Source organism: Lissotriton helveticus, chromosome 4_1 (assembly GCF_964261635.1).
Source record: "Lissotriton helveticus chromosome 4_1, aLisHel1.1, whole genome shotgun sequence".
Taxonomy (NCBI): Eukaryota; Metazoa; Chordata; class Amphibia; order Caudata; family Salamandridae; genus Lissotriton; species Lissotriton helveticus.
The window spans coordinates 1,918,807,196-1,918,831,779 of NC_136063.1; the positions used below are offsets into that span (position 1 = coordinate 1,918,807,196).

A 24,584-nucleotide genomic window follows, 5' to 3' on the forward strand; every position below is an offset into this window, starting at 1 on the left:
GGAAAATGGACAAAAGCATTTTGTGGAAGATAATATACTTGTTTTAGTTTTAAATCATTTGAAACTGTGGTAATCAAATTCAATCTCTTGTTGCATTATCTGTTTTCTGCATTTAGCGATAAAATGATGAAATGTGTATGTTTATAGACTGTACATTTCTGATTGATACTTCTAAGCACATATTACTCTCCTTGTGACTGCATCTGGAAACTTTTCAGCAGTACCTCTGCACGGCAACAGGTGGCGTTGTGCAGTTCTCCGCCAACTTCATTCCGCTGTAGAAATGGTGTGCAGAGCTGCATATTAGCGCCACCCATGTGCGCTGATGTCTGTTACGTTCTTTACACAACTTCAGACTTGGATCCAGAGGTTCTCCCTGGACTTTCGACCAGAGTTTTCATCTCAAATTATCCAGTGTGCAAGGAAATGTCGCTCCCTAGAACAGGGTTCAAACCGTGCAGGGACTTTTGCAAACAGATATCTGTGAGGGACCCGCACAATGTCTGTTGGTGGTGCATAAGGTGGGACCATGACTCTAAGCCTGGTGGAGATTTTTCCAGATATCCTAAAGCTATTTGGGAAAGTGAAGCCAAACTACATCAATAAGCACCAGAAGTCACCACTCCATTACTGGTTGAAGTAAAAAAAAAAGGTCCTTTTCCACTCCTGGACTCGTTGCCGCGACCGGTCCGCATTGCAGTCGAAGTCTTTGGGTATGTTGAAAAAAATACATAAGAAATCAAATCAGGAAACATACCCTTCCTGTCACTCTTGAACTCCAGAGAAGGCACAAGAGCGTCAATGTCAATCTGGCTGTTGCTCTCGATCTCCTGTGGAGCCGATTCAGTCCCTGGTCCTAACATAACCGTACTTACCAGGTCTGTTGGTGACATTGCACAAAGTAGAAGCCTTCAGCGAGGCAATGCTGTGGATATTTGACACTTGACCCGCACCTCTGATGGGCTTTCTGGCCCCAAGAAACCACAGGGCCTTTCAAGTAGACTTCTGTGAGCGGGTTCACCCTTGGTGCCAGCTATGGCCCTTAGATCTACATCAGGTCAGCGCTGACTTAGGTGCCCACTGCGGTCCAGGCGCCACCAACTGTGCCGGTTCCGTTAGCATCAACATCATGCTGGAGGCAGTACAGCCTATAGTGCTAACTCCAAACTAAATCTGCCACAACCTCTTCCGAAGTCGCTGGCAAACTCATGTTAATCCCTCTGGCTCTGATAATTTGTCCTTACCTCATAGTTTGGCCCAGACTTTACATAACCTGTTTGGCATGGATTCAAACTGACCACTATGAGCAGGCGGACAATTATGTTCCCTCCTTTGTAGTCATTAAAGCAGGTTTGTCTGCTGAAGGCTGCAGCAATTCAGTAAATCGGATGATCTTCGCCAGAATCCGACCCTCACCATTCGAAGAGATAGAAGATATATAAACCTCCTCTTAGCCCCATGTTTTCCTTCCATAGTGCCACACACAGACTGGCCCAGAAAAAAGAATTTGCCTCATAGAAACAGGCCTGACTATACTGAGAAACACCAATGCTTAGCTTGCTAGCCCTTGTTCCAATAATGAAAAAGTATACCAACGCCCTGTAAAAACATAAATCACGAAGGTGGTTGAGGCCCTTAAGGGCGAGCTACCTTCCCTAACGATGCCTGGAGACACTTCTGCTAGCTGCTCCTGCATCCGAAACTTCTCAACCAGGAAGTGCAGCCCCAGCCACTTCAAACGGGCCCAACTACGTCATGACTGGACTGAGGGAAACGCCATAGGAGCAGTCACGCCAACCCTACCAAGCGGCGTCCCTCGCCATGCAAACGATAAACAAGGTGACGATATACCCCTCGTACTCCTTCCCCAGTAAACCACGAACTGCTGACGGTGATATACAAAAACTGGTGCGCCCTGATCAGATGGCTGGCTGTCCCAAAGTGACACAGAAAAGAACAAGAGTATTATTGGGGGTGGGGGAGGTCAAGGGGGGTAGTTGGTTGGTGTTATCAATTGGATGTATTGAGAGGCGGGACTTCCTCAATCAGTAAGGAAGGAAAGGAGGGGCGATGGGTAAAGCCGATTTGTTCTTTTTCATATGACAGGAACCCTCCTAAGCATAATGCAAGCAAGGATGGGAGTAGATGGTACGGTCCTTAAATGGACCAAGTCCGCCTGAAAGACAGACCCTACATCACAGTTAAGATGGGAAACGTCCAGTTTGAAACTTCACATCTCCCCAAGGTTGTAATTTTTTTGACACTGTTCAAGCTTTGTTCAGCCCCACAATGAAGAAATCTGAAAACTAGGCCTCAGCATGGTGATGAAATTTTAGTTTGCATAAATCTTATTTCCGAATGAGACGCCTCCTATGTGAGAAAATAGCTCGAACTGACCTAATTCTGTCCACACACTCCCTAAAGCAGAAGCCAAACTCTGATAAAACTGAATTTCGTCTTATCCCCTTCCCCCCAACAACACCACCCTTGCCCACAACTGACTGCATTGTGGAATCAAACCCACTAGGAATTAAATCAACTATTGTCAGTGAAGGTAGTGGCTACGAATTCGAGACCTCCAATTCTCACAAAAAGACATATCAGTAACGTCATTGAAAATGCTCCATGGCAACTGCGCACCATTGGCAATGGTAAATATGTAGGCTCTGAATGCAATATACTAATGCTAGTTCAGTCCTATCTCTAGATTTACTCACTGGCTCACCGAAATCTAGTCTCACATGAAGACGACTCAATGCTCTTCAGCAGAACGAAGATTTTTTAGCTCGCTCTCCGGCTGCATAAAATTCACATCCTAGAGAAAGGCAAACTCCAGGAAAAAAAATGCTGGTGCTTAAAATCCTGAAATTCAATTAACCGAATACACTAAATAAGTCTTTAACTGGGTCAGCACCAGGAAAATTGAATAGCGTCTCTACAGAACTGAAGATGACCCCTTCATACATATCCTTTAAGGTAGGGTTATAATAATGTTTTACCCAACTAGTAACTCCTCTATGCTGACTGGGCAATGTCGTTGTCTATCTAATCGCGAATATCAAATTGATTTACAGGACGTCTTGCTGCTCGTACAATGAAGGAAAGTAGAAGTGAGATAACTTGCAGAATACTTGTCTAAGGAAAAATCACATCTAGCTGGCCAGACTTTCAGCAGAAAGAATTATTGCTGTAAATCAAATACGGGGACAAAATGTAAGATCCTAAATCTGCAGCAAGAGATGTCTCTTACTCAGCTATACCTCTTTATATTGTCGGATACCTTTTCATATTTTCTCCTCGTAATACAAGGTTTTTGGGGCTACCATTTCAAAGTGCCACTGCGGTGGGTGTATTAAATGGTCCCTGTGTTTGGATTTTTACTGCAACCCTGATATCGTTGAGATGCCACAAGTGGAAGTTTTGTGGAATATCTGGGCAAATAAAAGCCGCACTTTTTTTCGTTTTCTCTTATCCTCACTGAAGTTCTCAGCTTGGCAGATACACAAATTGATTTGGGAGCAGGAAGAATCTGCACTAGGAGCCTTTTTATGCAGTGGAATATACCGGGACACGGTTAACCACCTACAGTAGACTGGCACATTCTGTACCCTTACATTGTGTCACGGGTCGCTCAGACTGTGGGACAGGGAGGACACGAGTTCAAGGGAAACTAACAATGGTCAAAGGAGAAAGACAAGTACAGGAGATGCACAGACAAGAAAACAGACATGCACAGACTAACAAATGCCGGAACAGACGGTCAATTGAACATAGGTTTGGTGGAAGATGACTTCACTGATCCTTACTACTGAGTGCTTTTCATAGAAATAGCTGATACTAGCAAGTGAGTAGCCAGAAAATAAAAATACCCCCACTTGAAACATAATCTTAAATCAGATTGAGCAGGCTTCCGGAGAAGAGTTCTTTTCACTCTCCTTCCTTCCATCGATCTATCCATCCATTAATCTTTCTATCTGTTATTCCATGCATCTGTCCAAACTTTCACCTTTACATATACCCACCCATTGCCCCATCCATCTTTTCACCCATCAATATGTTCATGCATCCATCTATCTTTTAATCATCCATACATTCACTCTTCATTCTTCAATACTCCTATCCATGCACACTTTCATCAGTCAATCCTCTCACTCCATCCAGTCATTCATTTACCCTTTAAACCTACCATACACCTTTCTTCCATCTTTCCCTTCACTTTTCCGTCCTTCTGTCATCCCTACTTTCGACTTCCGTTCTTTTTTTCCCTTTGTATCTTCTCATCTTTTCTCTCATCCTCACTTTTTCAATCAAGTCTATCAGTCATGCACATTGTTTTATAATAATAATAATAAGGGAAATTTCTAAAGCGCCTGGTTACGCTATGAAGCGTGTCCCCGCGCTAACTGAAAGAAACAGACTCAAACAGAAATAAGGAGTGGACCCGACTACCTTGAAAAAAAGGTGTGTTTTTAGTTTCCTCCGGAAACTAAAAACTGGTTTCCGATGGATCCAGACGGAGATCGAGGGGTAGAGCATTCCACCTCTTCGCCACCAGGTAGCGAAAAGATCTTCCTCCCATACGGGCCCTTCTCACTCTAGGGACCTTTAATAGGCCTCCATGTGAGGAGCGCAAAGCGCGAGATGGAGCATACCTGGTGACTAGGTTCTGGAGAGGTGCAGGCGCCTTCTTAGCAAGAATGCGGTGACAAGTACATAAGGGATTTAAAATCAACTCTGCTCCTTACCGGCAGCCAGTGGAGGGTCTGAAGGGCAGCTTTGGAGCTCGATCTTATTGGAAGCTTTAGTATGAGGCGGGCTGCAGCATTCTGAAGCACCTGTAGGCGATTGATTGCCTTACAGGTTGCTCCCAGATACAGCAGATTACCAAAGTCCATGCGTGCTGTGACTAGGGCATGCACCAGGGTTCTGCGGGCGGTCATGGGGAGGCGAGCTAGGACCTTCCGTAGACTTTTTAATACACTAAAACAGATGCCCGTCACCCTGTCTATCTGGGGCCCGAAAGACAGGTCTGCATCAAGCCAGACCCCAAGATTTCTTACTTCATGTCGGGGTGTTGGGGCCTCACCTAGGCATGGGGGCCACCACACCGACGACCAGACAGATGGGTTCCCCCCCACCACGAGCACCTCGGTCTTGTTGCCATTTAATTTCAGGCAATTTGTGGACATCCAGTTTGCAAGATCTTGCATGCAAGCCCTGAAACTGTCCATGGCAAGGCCGGGTGCACGCGAGAGGGAGACAACCAGCTGCGTGTCGTCGGCGTAGGATACAATTTGCAATCCATGACCAACAGCAATCGGAGCCACTGGGGAGACATAAAGATTGAAAAGGGTTGGGCTCAGGGACGATCCTTGAGGAATGCCCTGACCCAATCCTATGTCTCTGGAATAGTGGTCACCTTGGCGGACTTGGAAGCTTCTTCCAGTCAGGAAGGATTGGATCCATTGGAGTGCGGCTCCGGTTATTCCTCCGCTATTCAGACACTGTAGCAAGGTGGAATGAGCTACAGTGTCGAATGCCGCACTCAGGTCCAATAGGATGAGGGCCATAGTATGACCCTCATCCCTGCCGTAGGGTCTCCACCGCCATCAGGAGCGCCGATTCCGTTGAATGGCGAGGACGGAAGCCAAATTGGGTGTCGTGCAATAAGGCAGCTTTGTCCACAAAATCCATTAGTTGGATTTAGTCTCTCTCTCTCTCTCTCTCTCTGCATTCTCTACTATTAATCTTTTTTCTTTGTGTTCCTTTCTCGGAGCATGCCATCTGAAAGCGCGCAACCCTCTCTCGTGGTATTTGGTAGCAGTGCTATGTATAGCATTTTGTCTGCAGACATAAGAGGCCCATAATCAATTAATGAATGTTTATGATCCAGTTCACCAGCTTATCAGTCAGTTGGAGCCCCTTTCTAAGCTGCTACAGGTGGTGGGGGGGGGGGGGAGAGGGGGGAGGGGGTGTAGGTAGAGTGGGGAAGTTAGTATCCTACGCCCTTTGCAAACTGTGTGTGTACCTAGACACCCATAGCTCCAAGAGGCAATGGAAATGGTGTTCTACAAAAATGTGTTGGTAACTTAATAAATTATACTACTTTGGAAATCCCTGTAGTGAGTAACTTTTGTAACACTCAGCAAGATTTGCGAACTGTAAAACCATTAGATTTGTAAAATTAGATTTTTTTTTTAGTCTTGCAGTTTTCTAATTTTTATTCTCAGGGTAAAGTTGAGCGTACATTAACTGAGTTATTCAGAAGTGAAAAAGACCTCTGCTCGACATTTTATCTTCTACCTAGGCACATGAATTTGAGGCCCAGGGAATGGCAGTGGATAACAAACTTTCTTGGAAAACGCAAACATCGATGAAACGCCCTTTTGGTTGTTTTTTGTCAAAGAAGTTTTTATTGATTTTTCAACACAAACTCAAGGCACAATCCGCCCATTATCCTACGCAGGGGAGAGATGACTACTAGTCAGAATGATGATACCTGACAAAAGAACCCTGTTGTGCGTGTCGACGTACCCCAATCACAACTCGTGGCTCAACTGAAGGATACAGTTTCTAAACCGTATGGGTACATAGGGCAAACATAGAGAAGAACGTCAGCGGGAGCTTGTGGTAACTCTGTCTGTCTTCTCTGCAGGATTCAGTGTTCTTACCATTTCCACCGCTGAAACATAGTCCCAGTAGATGTGGGTATAGCGGAACTCTCCCTCTAGGGGCTCAAAGTTAAATCAAAACTAACAATCATACAAAGAGTTAACCAAAGTAACTAAAAAAAAAACCACCACCCCCCCTACCCTGGTGGTGGCCTCAGAAACCCTGGAATGGGCCCACAATAGTGGGGCCTACTCGGAGTTGGAAAAGATGTAGAGCCCTAACTGTAGCGAGACAGACTGCCGATGGGAGACCCCGTGAAAGGAAGGAGACCAATGGACCCCACTTAAACTCGAAGTTCTTGAAGTCATCCTTAAAGATGTCAGACATCCGCTCTAGGCTAAGCAGGTTCCAGAGGCGGGAGTGCCACAGGGAGATCGCTGGCGCTTCCTTCCTTTTCCATGCCGCCGCTATAGTAATCTTGGCCGCCCCAATACACAGCCACATTATCCTTTTATCTGCCCTGGTCTGGTGTTCTAACATAGGGTCTCAGACGCCCAGAAGTATTTCAGCCATGGATGTCGGGATGGGGGTACCCGAGTATGTCTTTCACCTGAGCTAAGATTTCCTCCCAAACAGGTCGGATGGTTGGGCAGTCCCACCAAATGTGTTGGAAGTCTCCGAGTAATCCACACCCTCGCCAGCATCTATCTGAAGAGCCCGGGAAGATTCGAGATAATTTGGAGGGATATAAGTACCAGTCCAACATTGTCTTTAAATGGGCCTCTCGCAGATCTGTGGATTGGTTAAATTTAAAAATGTCAGACCACAAATGAGCCCACTCTTCGTCAGTTATGTCCCGTTGAGCCAGCCCCTCCCACATGGACATGTACCTCGGCCGGGGGGAGAGTGTAGTGGACAGCAGAAATTTGTACAGAAATGAAATAACCCCCTTCATGGAAGAAGATTTAACAAGGAAGGCTTCAAGTTTAGTAAGGGGACGGGTAGCCCCTTCGTGGACCTGGGGGCCTAATGCCCAATGTATTAACTGAGTATAGTGATAACACTCAGAATCTCCTACTCCATAGTCTCTCTTACAGTTATCAAAAGCAAGGTGATCATAGTTGTGGAACAGGTGGGTCAGGGCTAGGCAACCCGCCATGAGTCAAAGGGTCCCTCCTGAAGGGTCGGAGGGAACGCTGCAGTGAAGTGTAGTGGTGTAAACGGTGAATGGAATATAGTACAGCTGTCATCCTTCGTCACAGAGTCCCAGACTCGTAGGGTGGTACGAGTAGGGGTGCTAAGGTAGGCGTTTTTGGGTCTGTCATGTTTCTCCCGCCAGACTAGGTCCCATATCGTCCTGCCAGCCACACTACGGTCCATATGGGAGGTTTCTTGAAAGTAGCCCGTAGCACACTATAAATCAAATGTCGATGCAAGGAGCGTGTCCACTCCTATGAAAAACACGGGACCCGAGGTCGGACAGGGTCCAGTGCGTGAAGAAAATTGCGGGCTACTCCTAGTCGGTCTGTTCCGGAACAGACCGACTAGGAGTAGCCCGCAATTTTCTAGGAGTGGACACGCTCCTTGCATCGACATTTGATTTATAGTGTGTTACGGGCTACTTTCAAGAAACCTGCGCTATAACTATAAGGTACACGGAGTTCTACATACCGACGTCTCGATTTGCTAGTAATTTTGGCCACTTTATAACCACAGCAGTGCTTGTACTCAAGGGGTATACCTGTGCTTGTTGCTTCGTGACCCTTGGTTTCTTTTAAAACCTGATCTCCTGGTCAAAGGGCCCAGCCGGGTTGGAATTATCACCGGCTGTGCGACCTCAACAGACTGACAACGTTTTTGGAAAGCCCTGAAGAGTCGCGGAATTCATGTTCCAACACGACAAAACACGTGTCGGCTGGCTTCTAAAGTATTAAACAAGGACACCCCAAGAAGATTCTGTGAGAAGTTGGCCTGATGTGCAGTGTTCACTATTCTAGTGATCACTATATATCAGTCCAAACAACCCTTATTGATGATTGGTTGTAAGTCAACCTTATAGACCAGCTATCCTAGTAGCATGGATACGAGCAGTCTAAGGCTAAGACTCTAGAGGGCGTGTTAAGCCAGCTGTTTTACCATCACATTACCCCTTGAACACCCAGTGAAAGGACACCACACAAGTTGTTATGAAAATAAACAGTGTATTTATTTATAACAAGACTACCCTGGCTCTTTATGAGACAGGGAGCTAAGCACACAACAAAACTCTTACGAAAATACTTAAGTTAGCACGTTATACACAAATGCCCGAGGGGCACGAAAAACCATATACTCTAAAAGTGGAATGCGAATTACTAGCAGGTAAGTAACAGTTCTAATAGGCTTTGGAATCGCTAGGACTGGACTAGGGAATCGTTAGATTACTACTAGGAGGCCCAGGGGACTCGGGTGCAGAGTGTGCACTCTCACGCGGGATGCGGGACAAAGTCTATGGAAGCTAGAATTCACAAAGTTAGTGTTCACGGGCGAACCCGACCTGGTAGGGAGAAAACGACAGTGGATCCTGACCCTTGGATAGTGAGGCTATGCTGGGACACCGGAGTGCCGAAGTTACCTAGCCCAGGGGCTGCAGCTGCATAGGTCTGAAAAGACGTCGGGGATCTCGTTGCCGGACCAGGAGCCTGGAAGGAAGAAGTTGCTGGCAGGCGACCAGTGAAGGAAAGTTCGTTGGATCCAAGCCTAGATCAAGGAAGAAGAAAACCTGAAAGCAGAGGGGACCAAGTTCTTGAATCACTAGCCAGTGATTAAGTGGGCACCAGGATGGCACCGGGCGAAGTCACCGCAGTCAGGTGAGTGGGCGCTGCTGGGCTCTGCAGTCTCTCGGACCAGGAGGCGTTGTCGGCGACCAGGATGGAGGTGCGAGCTGTCCCACGGAGGTTCTTGCTGTCGACGTCGCTGGACCCAGGATTGGGCAACAAGTCTTGGCAAATGCAAGGCCCACGCGGTGGACCTAAAATGGCGTCTTGGGCGGACCCGGAGGGTCCAGGGTGCTTCTCCGATGGAGGGAAGCAAGGGCCAGTCTGGAGCAACCAGACCAGCAGCAGAAATGTCGTCGGGCGTCGTCAGGAAGGCCACAAGCCAGCGGGCTAGTAGCCAAACAACGCGGTGAGCAGCAAAAAGCAGAAGGGCCCCACGCAGATCGTGGAGATGCTGGGGGGCTGCACTTCGGTGCTGGAGCTGCTCAGGGTGGGGGCTTCTCGGACCCCAAAGCACTCACCAGGAATTCACTCGGCGGGCTTGCTGGAAAGAAGTCGTGCAGTCTTGAAGATGGCCGGTCCCTCGAGGTCTCGTCACACCCACGAATCTCAGCGTGACTGATGATGCAGGTAGAGGTCAGAGGTGCCAGGGAAGCCGGTTCTCGTCGAGCTGGGCAGTCGGATTCCGGAGGAAGGACTTGCAGCAGACCGCAGTGTTCTTTGGATGGTGCCTGCGGATGCAGGGTGACTACTCCTTAGTCACAAGGGAGAAATCTTAGGAAGAAGTCTTGAGTTCCTTTCGTGGAAAGTAGTTTCAGGATTCAAAGATGATCTGATTTGGAAGGGGGCCAGTTCCTACCTTTATCCTGTAAAAAGGGGCTGGCACGCGACTAAGTCCTGCCCTAGGGGTGGGACTAGGAGGGGGGTGGTTACACCCACTTCCTTGGCGGGCTTTTCCCCAGCACAGGGTCTGGAGTGACCCTGGAACTGGTTCCAGCCAGCCTATGCACAGTGAGCACCGGGGTGCCACGTGCAGTCACCTTCCTCTAAAGCCCTGCCTACCTACAATACACAAAACCCTGTCTGGGACGGTGCTGGCACCGCCCCTGGCAGGAAACCCTTTGTCCTTATCTCCTGCTCTGGGAGGACTCCCAGCAGCAGGAGGGCAGACTTGTGTCTCGGTGGCAGCATCCATTTTGTGGAGCTGAGGCTCTGTTTGACTTTAACCGGGGTTAGGGGTTACATACATGTCGTGTCCCTCTAGAAGGGTGGAATGCTAACCCCGTCGCCAGAATTGGCGAGGGGTTAGTATTCCAATTCGTATGACACCTTACTCGACATGTTTTGATAAAGCGATACCAGAGTTGGCATATAACCGCGAGGATTATAATGCACTTAAGAGTATATGGTATGCGATATCATGGAAACGGCTAAGGGATGGATCCCGAAAGCCGCAGACAGGCTCAGCTCATGCCAGAGCACCATCTCACACGATTCCAAGCACTCTGCCTTCAGGATTGTTAAGGCCTGCCATAGGAGTGACTGATAGGAGATCTGTGTGTCCATTTTTAGGGTTAGATATAGGTATACTATATCTAAAGCAAAGGGTGATTACACCACCTTGCCCCAGCTGTCGTGCAGCCAGTTGTGTCAGTTTAGTTAGTCAGCCCAGGGGTGGCATAATACATGCTTCAGCCCCTGGGAGACTTCTGGGTACACCTCAGCCCTGGGTACAGGGACTTGGAGAGGGCCCAGTGCCAATTCAGTACCTGAGTACAATTTGGATAGAGAGAACAGCTAGGCTGTGGGTCTGATTAGCAGGCCCACAGCCAGGGAAAGTCGTAAACCAGTGCAGCAAAAAAGCAAAAATCTGGGTGATCATAGGATTGCAGACCCTACTCTCCTACAGATTCTCTTTCTGTTCTTTTCCTCTTTTTTTCCTCTAGTAAATTGTGATTTTGTATTTCGAGTGTCACACTACACACACTATTTGCTCTACTAGTATTTGAGTGCAGGGGGCTTTTTTCTTAATTATGTATTGGTGTGTTGGTCTCAACGCACTCATTTAGAAGGGTTATAGGGCTCTCCCTTCGTCCTCTAGCACCACTGCCCTACCGTTCCACTTGCTTCACTTACGTTAGCTGAGCGCCCAGTATTTCCCTTAAACTCTCTGAAAACCCTATCGTTTGTCTTACGGTCCATATGGAGCCTGTGCTTCTCTGACTCTTTCTGCGACCATTCGACCAGTACTCTGAGTTGTGCGGCTTTATAGTAGAGATGGAGTAGTTTCTGTCCTGTAACTCCAGTTCTGTAGTAGGGGTATCTCTGTTATCAGGTAGACCTACCTCCCCCCCCCCCCTCCCGCTGGGAGCGGCGCAGCAGAAAAAATGAGAAGCGGGCATGTCCTCTTTGCCAGATAAAGCGTAGGATGATTGCTTTTACACGTCTAAAGAATTCCCCTTCTAGTTCATTGGTAGCGCCTGAAATAAATACAGTAATTTAGGGAGAAGGGTCATTTTAATCGCGTGTACGCGACCCAGCCAGGACATGAAGAGAGGTATCCATCTTGTCAGCTCCTCTTGAATGCGAGTAAGAATGGGCGGAAAGTTGTCTGAGTACAATTTCTCTACTGTCGGCGTCAGTTGGACCCCCAGATATTGGATAGAGGAGACGGCCCATGATAAGGGTGTAATGGATTGGAGTTGATGGACCTCCTTTTGTGAGAGGGTGAGATTAAGTATATAAGATTAATCCAAATTGATTTTGAAGCCTGTAATCCTCTCAAAGCGTTCGAGTTTATTTATTTATTTATTGGGCTTATTGAGCGCGACAGCTACCCAAAAAGGGTTTCCCGGCGTTAAAAAGATACTGAATCAGGAGGGGAGAAAGAAAGACTCGGGAAATAGACATGGGTTGATTATTGGTTGAAAAGCCAGGTTTTAATGGCTTTGCGGAACTGAGTGTATCGAGTTTCCAGACGAAGGGGTTGCGGGAGGGAATTCCAGAGCTTGGGGCCTAGGAGGGAGAAGGATCTCCCTCCCATCCTCACTCGGCGTATTTGTGGGACGCAGAAAAGGCCTTGAGTAGAGGATCTCAGGCATCTAGCCGGCGTGTAGGTTTGCACAAGGGTTTGGAGGTATCTGGGAGCGTTTCCCCATTTTACTCTGTGCATGAGGCTAAGAGTTTTAAATTTGATCCTGTTATCGATTCTCAACCAATGGAGTGCCTTTAGATGACTGGACATACGTTCCCTCCTATGACATTTGCATACCATTCTGGCTGCAGCATTTTGCACCAGTTGAAGACGACGCAGGACTGCTTGTGGTGCCCCTAGATAAAGGACATTACCATAGTCTAACCAGGAGGTGATAAGTGCGTTAATTAGTCTTTTGTGTGTCGTCCGGGAGCATCCAAATGATTTTTCTGAGCCATCTCAGAATTGTAAAGCAGGTGGCAGTGAGATTGTTGACTTGGGGCTCCATAGTTAGGCCATTGTCGATGGTAATACCAAGATTACGGACTTGTTGCGACGGGATAGGTAGGGGGCCCATTTCTAATGGCCAATGTCTAGGATTCCAGAGATTTTGGTCTGGACCCACTATTAGGACCTCTGTCTTACTGCTATTAAGTTTTAGCAAATTGGTGCTCATCCAGGTGGCGATATTCCTGAGGCCCACCTGCAGGAGGGATGGTGAGTCATGGACACTGTTTGAGAGGGAAAAAACAATTTGCGAGTCGTCGGCATATGTAAACATATTAAGACCAGCTGCTTCAGCGATCTGGGCGAGCGGGGTTACGTAGAGGTTAAAAAGCAGGGAACTTAGCACCGATACTTGTGGCACTCCATAAGGGGAGAGATGGATATTTGATGCCGCGGTGCTAGAGGAGATTTGAAAAGTCCTCAATGACAGGAAAGATGCAATCCAGTCCAGTGCATTTCCTTTGATGCCCATGTTAAGAAGTGAATCAAGCAGTATGTTGTGGGAAATGGTGTCGAACGCTGCGCTGAGGTCAAGTAGAATCAGCGCAGCAGAGTCACCTTTATCAACCAGAAGGCGGAGGTTTTCGATCACTCCGAGTAGTGTTGTCTCTGTCGAGAAACCGGGACGGAAGCCCGATTGGGAAGGGTGCAGGATGTCATTATCCTCCGCAAACCTTGCAAGGTGTTCGTGGACATGTTTCTCCAAGATCTTGGAGAACACGGGCAGGAGGGATATTGGACGGAAGTTTGCCAAGATTTTCGGATCAGCCGATGGTTTCTTAAGAAGAGGTGAAACCATGGCATGTTTCCAGAGTGCAGGGACCTTCGCAGTGGAGAGGGATAAGTTCAGAGTTTGTCGGTAAACAACCTTTACAACGCAACTTTTACATCGCAGAGCATTTACAACGCAACCTATTACAACGCATTGCTCTGGGGGGAGCTCTAGGATAGGGAATAGGTTAATTTACTATCCAATAACCTTCCCTAGTGTCCACGGGGACTGGAGTTGGAATTGTAAATTAAACTATTCACTATCCAGCACCCCAAAGCACTATGCGTTGTAATACTTGCGTTGTAAAGGCATGCGATGTAAAAGCATGCGTTTTAATGTCATACATCCGAGTTTGACATATCACGGCAAGTAGTGGAGTGTCCAGAAGTCTGAGTATTGAGATCGGGAGGGGGTCGGCGGGTGAGCCAAATTTAACTTTCCCAAGGATGTCACGCAAACCCTGGACGTCCATCCTGGGCCACGATGTTAGGGGCTCATAGGACAGATGTGGTTGAAAGGAGATGTCCTCTATGTTCGGGCTAGGGTCATGCACACTCTTAGCTTGAACTGAGTGTTGTTTCAATATATCTTGGTGAATTGTCTCAATCTTCGTTGTGAAATATTTCGCCAGTTCTTCACATTGGAAACTGTTCAGAGGGAGAGGTTTGGCTGCTGTATTTGAGCCTGCTAGCTCTTTTACGAGGTTAAAAAGAGTTTTAGACTTATTTGCAGCTTCATGGATGGATTTGGCGACATAGTTGGCTCTTGCCGTGTTACAGGCTCTGTGATAGAGCTTGAGTTCGTTTCTGTAGCTCATGTTAGCTTCCGGGGAGTAATCTTTCCTCCAGAGGCGCTCTAAGCGTTTGCATTTGGATTTAGCAGTTTTTAGTTGCTCATTATACCATAGAGCTGGGGAGTTGTGAGGGGTAGATATTTTGTGAGCCAGGGGTAAGCAAATATCTAGGGCGTCCAGGAGCCATTTATTAATTTTGGTGGCTACGGTCTCGGTCTTCGATGACGAATAATTCATCCAGAGGGGCAGCAGTAAGGACGGACACGAAATGGTTTATGTCTAGTTTTTTCCAGATTCTTGTGGCGAGCTTGCTTGTCACGCTCGGGAGGTTAGAAGTCGTTTGATCGACTATGCTGAATTTTATTAAAAAGTGGTCTGACCAGTCAAGGGGCAGGGCAAACTGACAATATAGCAGGGGAAAGCTGGAGAAGATGGGGTCAAGGAGGTGGCCCCCTTTATGTGTGGAGCCCGAGTTCCATAAAGTGAGGTTCATGGTGGCTAGGTCATGAATAAGATTTTTTCCTGGTTTATTTGTTGGATATTTGAAATGAACGTTCAGGTCACCTAAGATGGATAAGTTGTTATAATTCACCCGTCCTGAAGCAGTCCAATCGACTAGTTGGGAGGCCCATGGTTGTATAGGGCCAGGTGGACGGTAGATCAGGAGACCCGTGAAGGTGAAATTCGGGTGAAGTTGGAGTTTGAAGAGGGCCATTTCGCAGGCAGTTAAGGGAATGGGTTCCCGAGTACATTGCAGCGATTTTTTGAAGATGACTGCTATGCCACCGCCAATTCTGGTGGTTCGGTCTTTCCTGACAATGGCATAGTTTGATGGTAAGGCTTCTGCAATGTCTGGACCTGAACTAGCGTGAAGCCACGTCTCAGTGAGGAAAAGGGCATCTAGTGAGTTGTCGGAGAGAAGGTCAAATATGTCTTTTTTTATGCTTGTTGAGTGACCTGCAGTTCAGGCTGCCAAGAAGCCAAGTGGGTGCCGGCTTTCGGCCATTGGATCTCGGGCAGCAGAGCTGTGGGACGTCAAGTTGAAAATTGCATGCAGGGCATGCAATATGATTGTTCCTGTCATTAGTTAAAATTACACAGATGTGGTTAGCAGGGGGTCCCAGGGAGAGAAGCAGGTCGGGCGTGTAGATCTTAGCTGTAGGGGAGTTTCCTCCAGGGGCTAAGGGCCCTGGGCCCGGCCTGGCGCAGACGGGCTTTCCTTTGGCGCGCCTTCGGCACGCAAACGGTGCTCCCGCTGCGCTTCCGAGAGATGCACATTTTTTATACAGAGAGGGGGGCGGTGCAGTGAGGGCGTGGCCTCTCGCAAAAGGGGCGTGGCTTGTGGGCTGGCCGGGAATGGCAGCAAAAGGACTTTGAGGTATATCCCGCGGCAGCGCTGAAATCCGCTGCGCGGGTGTATTAGGAGCGCGGTGGAGCCCTCAAGACAGAGTGCAGTTAGAATTAAAAAAACAATTCACATACAATTCAAAGTGACACTTAAATAGTTAAAAAAGCTTTGCAGCGTTGCTCCCGGCTTCCGCCTCAGGAGATTCAGAGCTTTAAGTGGCGCTTTTGAATCAGCTTCCTTAAATAGCGAAGTCTAGGGGCGTGGCCTCTCGCAGAAGGGGCGTGGCTTGTGGGCTGGCCGGGAATGGCGGCAAAAGGACTTTGAGGTATATCCCGCGGCAGCACGGAAATCCGCTGCGCGGGTGTATTAGGAGCGTGGTGGAGCCCTCAAGACAGAGTGCAGTTAGAATTTAAAAAACGATTCACATACAATTCAAAGTGACACTCAAATAGTTAAAAAAGCTTTGCAGCGTTGCTCCCGGCTTCCGCCTCAGGAGATTCAGTGCTTCAAGTGGCGCTTTTGAATCAGCGGCCTTAAATAGCGAAGTCTAGGGGCGTGGCCTCTCGCAGAAGGGGCGTGGCTTGTGGGCTGGCCGGGAATGGCGGCAAAAGGACTTTGAGGTATATCCCGCAGCAGCACTGAAATCCGCTGCGCGGGTGTATTAGTAGCGTGGTGGAGCCCTCAAGACAGAGTGCAGGTAGAATTAAAAAACGATTCACACACATTTCAAAGTGACACTCAAATAGTTAAAAAAAGCTTTGCTGCGTTGCTCCCGGCTTCCGCCTCAGGAGATTCAGTGCTTCAAACTCAAAAGTTCCTTTTGTAGGTGCGGGATAGACACCATCGGGTCTGAAAGGGACAAGAGGACATCGTCAGCAAAAAGAGAGATCTGAAGGGATTCCCCGGTGAAGGGGAGGCCTTTAATCCCAGGGTTTTCTCTGACAGCAATCGCTAGTGGTTCAATACTAAGAGCGAACAGCAGGGGGCATAAGGGGCATCCCTGCCTATTCCCTCTGGAGTGTGTAAAGGGAGAAGATTGCACGCCATTCACCGAGACTTTAGACCGGGGGTTTCGGTAGTTGGCCCGAATCATGTTGAGGAATTGTGGAGAGAAGCCAAACGCCGTAAGCGTGGAGAATAGGAACCTCCAGTCAACGCGGTCAAACGCCTTTTCGGCATCCAACCCGATCAGAACCGCTGGGATCTTAAATTTGTCAGCCTTTTCTATTAAATGGACGATGCGGCGGGTGTTGTCGTGGGTTTGACGTCCCGCAATAAATCCAAACTGGTCTGGGTGAATAAGGAGCGGCATGAGGTCGTTCAGTCTCTTAGCCAGAATAGATGAATATAGTTTCGCGTCTATATTCAGGAGGGCAATAGGCCTGTAGGAGGCGCAGCGTGAGGGATCTTTCCCTGGCTTGGGAATTACTGAGATCACTGCCTCGGGCATAGAGCCAGTCGTGTCCCCGTCAGTGGCCATTCTATTAAAAAGCCTAACTAGGTGAGGGCTGATGTCAGATGAGAATGTCTTGTAGAAAATCGCAGTCTCTGATCGCTGTGAGTGTGCACAATGTCTGCCTGGTGGGCTTAAGCTTATGGGATTGTTCAATGGCCGATAGTTCCGCCTCAAGTAGTTCCCTATCTTTGGCCTGTTGTCTATTCAGGGCTGTGTTGAGCGCGATGCATTTACCCCGCAGCACAGCCTTAAAGGAGTCCCACGTATTGTATTCAGATGTGTCCTCCGGCCGGTTAAGGGTAACAAATTCTTTGATAGTTTCGCAGAGATGGGTGCACGATTCCTTGTCCCTAGCTAATGATGCCGGAAAGTACCATCTAGGGGGAGACGGGGCATTGCCAAACCAGTTGAGACAGACTGAATATAAGCTGTGATCCGAGACGGACATGGGGAATATCTTGGCCTCCCGGAGGCTGCCCTGCAGGGACTGGCTGGCGAAGATGTAATCCAGCCTGGAATAGGAGTGGTGAACATGGGAGAAGAAGGTATAGTCCCGGGTCTGGGGGTAAAGAACACGCCAGGTGTCCAACAGTCCCAGGTCCTGAATATGTCTTTGAGTGTCATTGGAAAATGAGCCCAGATCGGAGCGGCGCGTATGTGTACTATCAAGATCTGGTTGCCACACCAAGTTAAAGTCCCCCATAAGAACCAGCGGCCCCTCACCTTTCCCAGTAGGGTTTGCAGGAATCTCTTTTGCCCAGTGTTAGGGGCTTAGAGTGCCACAAAGGTGCAAAGCTTCCCTTTCAGGCGCCCCTTGACCATAATCCAGCGTCCGTCCCTATCGCTCTGCACCCCAATGGGCTGGAATTGAGTAGTGGACCGAAATAAGAGTGCCACCCCCCTATGCTTGGTAGAAGCTGACAACTTATAAATAAGCGGGAATTGTTTGTGTTTCAAACGTGAATCTCCAGCCCTAGTTAAGTGTGTTTCCTGAAGGGCCACTATGTCCAGGTGATGGTCAATTATATACTTCCAAACTTTCTGACGATTCTGAGGAATTAAGCCCCTTAACGTTCCAGGTACCTAGGGTAATCGGCATAGCAATATGGGAACCTCGTACTTCTCCGCTGTCTTACCAGCCATCACGCCCCAACCAGCCACCATGTTATCTCTCCAGTCTCTCGCCCATGGGTACATGAGGCGACCTGGGCTATGTAAAGAGCAGGAATCCTCCCAATGGTTGTTATTACAAAGGCCACCACCATACACCTCCCCTCGCTAACCCATACAAAAAACCTGCTGTAAAAGAACAAAACAAAGCAGCCACCACCATCCCTCCCGCACCAACCCCACAAAACTCAACGAAAGAAGAAACTAGAACTTTAACCCAGAATCAATGTTCTGTCGTAGCATGGAGCAAGTCTGCCCCCGCATGGACTCCTGGGGACAACAGGTCCTGGGACCCAGTCCGCACCTCACCATAGCGAGATCTCAAAAAGGAATCTATGAAACATAAAGGTCACACATTTTGCCCCTGGCTGTGCTGTCCCATATACAGGTCTCAGTCTTTAAGTCTATGGCCGCCACAGCACAGAGCAGTCTGAAATTAAAGGCATCATATCTCACCCCCTCTAGGAAAGGATCAGGCTCAGAGCTGTGTCATCAATACAGCGTGCAATAAGCATCCCCAGAAACACAACAGGAGTTGCCTACTGGAACCAAAGAAAGCCGGAACTTAACAGCTTTGGAGGAGTGTTGTTAATGGCACAAGGAAAACATAGCCTCACCTCCGTCGAGGCTCCGGAAGACCCAAAAACTCTCATCCCCGAACTCGATGGTCCGGGACCTGCCTATACCCCCCCGGGGGCCAGGCAGATGCTCATCAGTGGAGTGGCCCTCAGACGTCTTCAGCGTCTCCCTCTTCTCGCGTTCTGCGTCCAGGCCGAATTGGAAGCTGCGCCCCCGGGCGGGTCGCCAGGCGTCCCAGATGAAGAGTCTCCTTCATCTGATGGTAGGCCCAGAAGATGCAAACCATCCTTCAAGTCGGTGATGTGGCGTCTCTTGTTGTGAAGTTCAAAACTGCAACCGAAAGGATACGTCCATCTGTATTTTATCCCGTCTTCCTGGAGCTTGGTAGTGATACGCCGCAGCATCTGCCTGCGCGCCAGCGTGGATGGAGCTACATCTTGGAAGATGGCACAAGAGAAATTCTGAAAGGAAATAGTCCTTTGCCCTAGCAGCTTGTAGGACCGCCTCCTTGGTTTTGTAAGAGTGGAACTTTGCCAGTATATCGCGAGGCCTCCTTCGGTCGCCCCTCTGGGGGGGGGCCCACTCTGTGGACTCTGTCCAGCTTTATCTTGAGCACCTGGGGACTCAGGATCTCCGCAAAGAGGCCCTCCACAAAGGCCTCCAGGTCTGGCCCTTCTGCGCCTTCTTCAAGGTCTTTGATGCGGATGTTCTCCCGGCGTGCGCGGTTTTCTAGGTCCTCGGCCTTAAGCTGTGTCTGTTGAAGTTGCTCCTTAAGAGATTGGATGTCTCCCTGGCACTCTCCCACCGATTGCTTGTGTTCCTGGTATTGCGTCTCCAAATCGAGAACTCTGGTGCCCACGGAATCTACATCTTGTTGGAGAGTGGCCATACGTTCCGATAGGTCTGAGCGCAATTGGTCTATAGAAGACTTAATGTCCTGACCAAGCTCGGTGCGTAGCTCAGATTTGAAGTCTTTAAACATGGACAATAAATCTGTTTTTGTAAGGGCCATGGTCCTCTTCTCAGTATTGCCCCTGAGGGCTGGCCGGTTATCAGTGGTGGTAAAAAAATCCGACACTTTGCCAGTCCCCTTGTTTGTGCCTTTCTTCGGAGGCATAAGGATGTGGCCCTACAAGGCCCGGCCGCCTCTGGACTCGCAGGTGCACCCCCTCAATACTTAGCTTAGGCTCTGGAGTAAGCCCGTGTTCCAGCAGGGATCACCGATTTGCAATCTTCCACCATCCCGGGAAGCGCACCTTCCGGGCTGACATCCACTGGGGTCTGTGTGCTCCGCACTGTCGCAATGGTAGGAGGGGGGAGATCATTCTGGGCCCGTAGCTGCCAGAATTTATCAGCGCCGAGTCGGAAGGACTGCTGCACCCTCCCTCGGCCCTCCTCCGTCGTTGTGGCTGCCAGGCATGGTCTCGATCTCCACTAGAAGGGCCCACATGCCCTGGCCGCTGTCTGTCGCATGTTCTCGCAGCCCCACTGCTGTGTCTCTATAGGGGAATCTCCAGGCAAGGGGGAGCAAACCAGAGCCCCACGAGGCTCTCCGCCGTCTCAGGAGGTCCCACCGGCCACCATCTTAAGGTCAGGCAGCCGGGGTGATGGCCTCCAGAGTGCTTCAGGTAAAGAGCAGGCCGCTGCAGGTGGGTTGGGACTCTCCCCCGTCGCCTCCACTGCTTCCGTGACACCAGCGCTCCCCTCCGCGGCCTCAGATACTGCTGCTCATCGCCATCCGGCTGCCTCGCAGGATCGCTTGCCAGCCGCCATTTTGTTCCCGGGGCCACTCGCCGCCTCTAAAAACAGCGGATGGGAGCCCCCGAGACCCCAAGAAGCCTCCAAAGTGCTCTGCAGCGGTGCCTCAGGTCTTCCACCGCCGGGGGGTAATTCGTGGCAGTGATTCCATGCAGGTTTGCCGCCAGCAGAGCTCGCCAGGTGACGCGCGGACCGGGAGCCGAAGCAGGTCACGTCTGCTCGGCCATCTCGCCCGGCCACGCCCCCCTTTTTGATTTTTAACATTTTCATGAACTCCAAAAAGTTACCTTAAAATTCTACTAGTATAAAATGTATGATTAATGCAAAGCAGGACCAACACACGCCTTCTTATTTATTTATTTATTTTATTTTGAAGGTTTTATATAGCGCGAACAAGACTCTTGCGAGTATCGGAGCGCTTTACAGGTCATAATTAGAAGGCGAGAAACAGTATACAAAGAACAAACATAAAGAAAACAAATACAATGAATATATATATAGAGTTCAGGTGAATTTAGCCATGAGGATAGCTTTCACTTCTCTTTTGAAGGAGGCAGTGGAAGGGATCATTCTTGTTTCGCTGGGTAAGGTGTTCCATATCTTCGGAGCCATACCAGAAAAGGACCGGTTATACGTTTTTTTCTTGGCAAATCGTTGAGGATGTAGGAGAAGAGTTTTGGCACTCGTATATGTGCAAATCTAGAATTTGTTTTACACCATGAAGTTTACAAGGGAACTGTCTTCTGAGCAAAGATTAGAGAATGTTATGATTTAAGGCTGTTCAGATTTGTTTTATCATTTGCACTCGTTTAAAGTATAGAGGGATGTGAAGCGAGGGTACATTTTTGTTTTACCATAAATATGTTGCAGAAAATAAAGTTTATGCTTCAGTTGTAAAAACAAAATATGGATTTGAAAATGATTATAGTTCAGCACTCTGAAAATGTGACTTAATTCAAAATGTATTGCTTTTCTGATGATTATTTTATCTTTTTCAGCATATTTGTGTTATAAGTGAAAGTGGGAAGACGAAATACAAAGCATAAGTGATTTGTTCAGCTACTCCGTGATGCTCCAGCGACTTTACTTCACTGGTCTCAGCTTTTCACAGGCTTTAGCACACTCATTTGGATCCACGGATGCATCGACTTTACCACCATACGCTCATTGTAGTTTAAGGATTTCACCACCTTTTTGGTGTTGATTTTAGACACATTGTTAGTCATTCACCACATGTCCAAAACTGATTTGAGGCATGCATGATACAGATGCCAATCACTGCCTCATCGCCTGGTTCGGCTGCGCCTGATGAAAAACGCTGAAGTCCTCACTCATACTCCTGTGCTAAGTAGACTCTTCCCCATTAATGGAACCAAGAGTTCTGCGATTAAAATACGAGATATGGAGCAAAAGCCATATCAGAAATAAAGCCTTCTGGGAATGTTTTTATTAAAAAAAATTAATTTATTACATTTTTGTATTTTAATTTAGTAACGAATGCCAGTGTTTGCAGTTTTCAAACAATTATGCTGTGTGTAGTCGTTTAGTGTATAAAGTGCATCACGTATAAAAGCTCTCTAAATGTACTTTATTTGATTATCATAGACCATGGGATGCCTTGGTACTCCTAGAGTTCGTCTAATTTTCTTTTTTTTCTGCTGAGCACAGTAAACTGCTGAAGGTGTAACGACAAATGAATGTTAAATAAATGTAAACAGAAAATCCTACCCTACGTCACCTTTTTAGTTCTCTTTAGCCATCTAAAGTTCACATAAAATTTAGACCTCGGAATGGTTTTATTTAGTCAACTCATTTTACCCTCAGTATACCAATTTTGCAGATTATGTTAAATCAAATCTTCCAAATTAACAAGAAATTAGTTCAAGTAATCTTTGAGATCAGTGGTAGCCAATGCAGCTTCCAAAATATTGACTAACATTAGATACTTGTTTGCATAAAATACAATCATAGTTCTTAAGAAAGTTGGAGCTTTTTTAAAAATTGCACAATACATCTTTATTAATGTTTAGACGCACTTTAGTTGAGGATTATAAAGACTGACTCAGCAATTGAGGGTAACGGAGCCTTCGCCCAACCCCCCCACATCCCAGATGTTCCCTTCTGAGTCTCCATCCTTGACACCATTAACCAAATTGCACTATCTGTGAAGATTAGAAGTGAAGCAGTCCTCTATCCGTCTTGCTAACACAGGGAGGGACTTTTCTGTGGCCCCTTTAATATTATTGTGAAATTGTACTTGATTTTAGCACTGTGTAATTTAACTGTATTTCACTACTATTAATCTACTCTTTTAACTCCATAGCTCAGTGTTTAAGTAATGTAAAATTTTAGTTCTTGTGAAAGAATTTCCGGTACTAGTAAGAATTAGGCTTTCACTTTCCTTACCACTATTACAGCAGCCAAAAAATCGTAACTTGCAAAAACTTGAATATGCAAGAGACTTCTAGAGATAACTGCAAGTCACCTCGCACAAAAATGGCCAAACTGAGATTAAGTCCTATACGGAGACATGGTCATTTCCATAGCCTTCTTGCGTAGAAACAGTCCCTTCTCCATTGCAGTGTTCTGTTTGAAATTACAGCAATGCTAAAACATCGTACGTTCTCACTCCTGGGCCTAATTTTAAACTTGGTGAAAGCAGTACATGTGTCAAAAACCAGCAGATTGACTGATCGTCCTATTTATAGTGTATTAGATGGGCCATCAGCTGCTTTTTGACAGATATCCTGCATATACCAAACTGTAAAGCAGGCCCGCAGTCTTTCTTCTGATCATTGACTAAAAGAAAAAAAACATGACAACTGTGACCGTTGTTTACTGTACTCTATTTCATCCTGCAGTCATAACATTTTAGAGAAAAGAAAAGGAAACTTTTGTTACCATGAAAGCAACCATAAGGTGTCAGCACCCCCTTCAGGGGAGCCATGGGGCAAGCAGCTCCTACTGTGCCCAGCTGTGAGTTTTGAGGCCTTTTACTCTTGATGTCCTAGGCCCGCCTTACTATGGACCTTGAGCAACTAGGCCAAGTACCCCTTTACCACTTGACTCTGTGGTAGCGTGGGTCAAGCAGTCTAAGGTTTCTCAGGGGGAAGGTAGACTTAGAGTGAACAAAGGCTCGCAACTCTAAATACATTCAATAACAGCAACAAATGACTGTCAAATACTTGCTTTATACGAAAATAAAGTGAAACATGTTCTGTACAAACAGCACCCCACAGCCCTCTGAGGTCAAGGCTCTAGCGTCCCCTAGTCCCAATTCCTTCTCACTAACAACAGTGGTCATTCCCCATTTGCTATAGGCTACATTCAGGTTAAGCACCACTAGTATTTTAAAAAATATATTTGTATTGCAGTTTATCAAATAAAGCTAACACAAGGAGATGATGGACAGAGCGCTGAAACTTTTTAGACACTCACCCCCAGTCACAGATTTGGGTTGAATCCATCATCGTTCTTTAGCTCACATCTCCACCTCAGTTCAGACCCAGCTATATGCAAATCAGTCTTGACCCTGTGCCTCATGGGAACAGTCTAGCCCGAGCTGCCATGCCAGGTCTTCCCTGACCAGGAAACAATCATCCTGGGACCTGTTTCGGGGTAACACCAATCATCAGCCAGGCTAGCTTGAATCCAGTGGCAAAGTGAGCAAGGGACCCTCGTCAAATAAAGAGCTCTGCTTACCAAACCTAGAAAGGCAGGTGTGCACACATGTGCGAACATTAATAAAAACAACATAAAGTATTCAGAACATCAGATTAAGGCTGATGCAGCAGCTCAGTGTTGACCCATTACAGAGGCGTAGAGCAGGAGGCGCAATCCCAGGCAGTAACTCAGTGGT

The 24,584-nt window shown here is 47.6% G+C and overlaps 1 protein-coding gene across 1 annotated transcript in view; it reads left to right on the forward strand.

Annotated features, from left to right (window-relative positions):
* The window catches only part of LOC144829431 (hypoxanthine-guanine phosphoribosyltransferase), an 887,535-nt gene extending 865,083 nt beyond the window's left edge, over window positions 1-22,452 (forward strand). Inside the window, exon 9 of the mRNA XM_078688569.1 lies at window positions 21,724-22,452. Within this exon, the coding sequence (XP_078544695.1) occupies window positions 21,724-21,771 (48 nt within the window). The 3' untranslated portion in view covers window positions 21,772-22,452. The remainder of the gene's footprint in view (window positions 1-21,723) is intronic.
* Window positions 22,453-24,584: the final 2,132 nt, after the last annotated feature.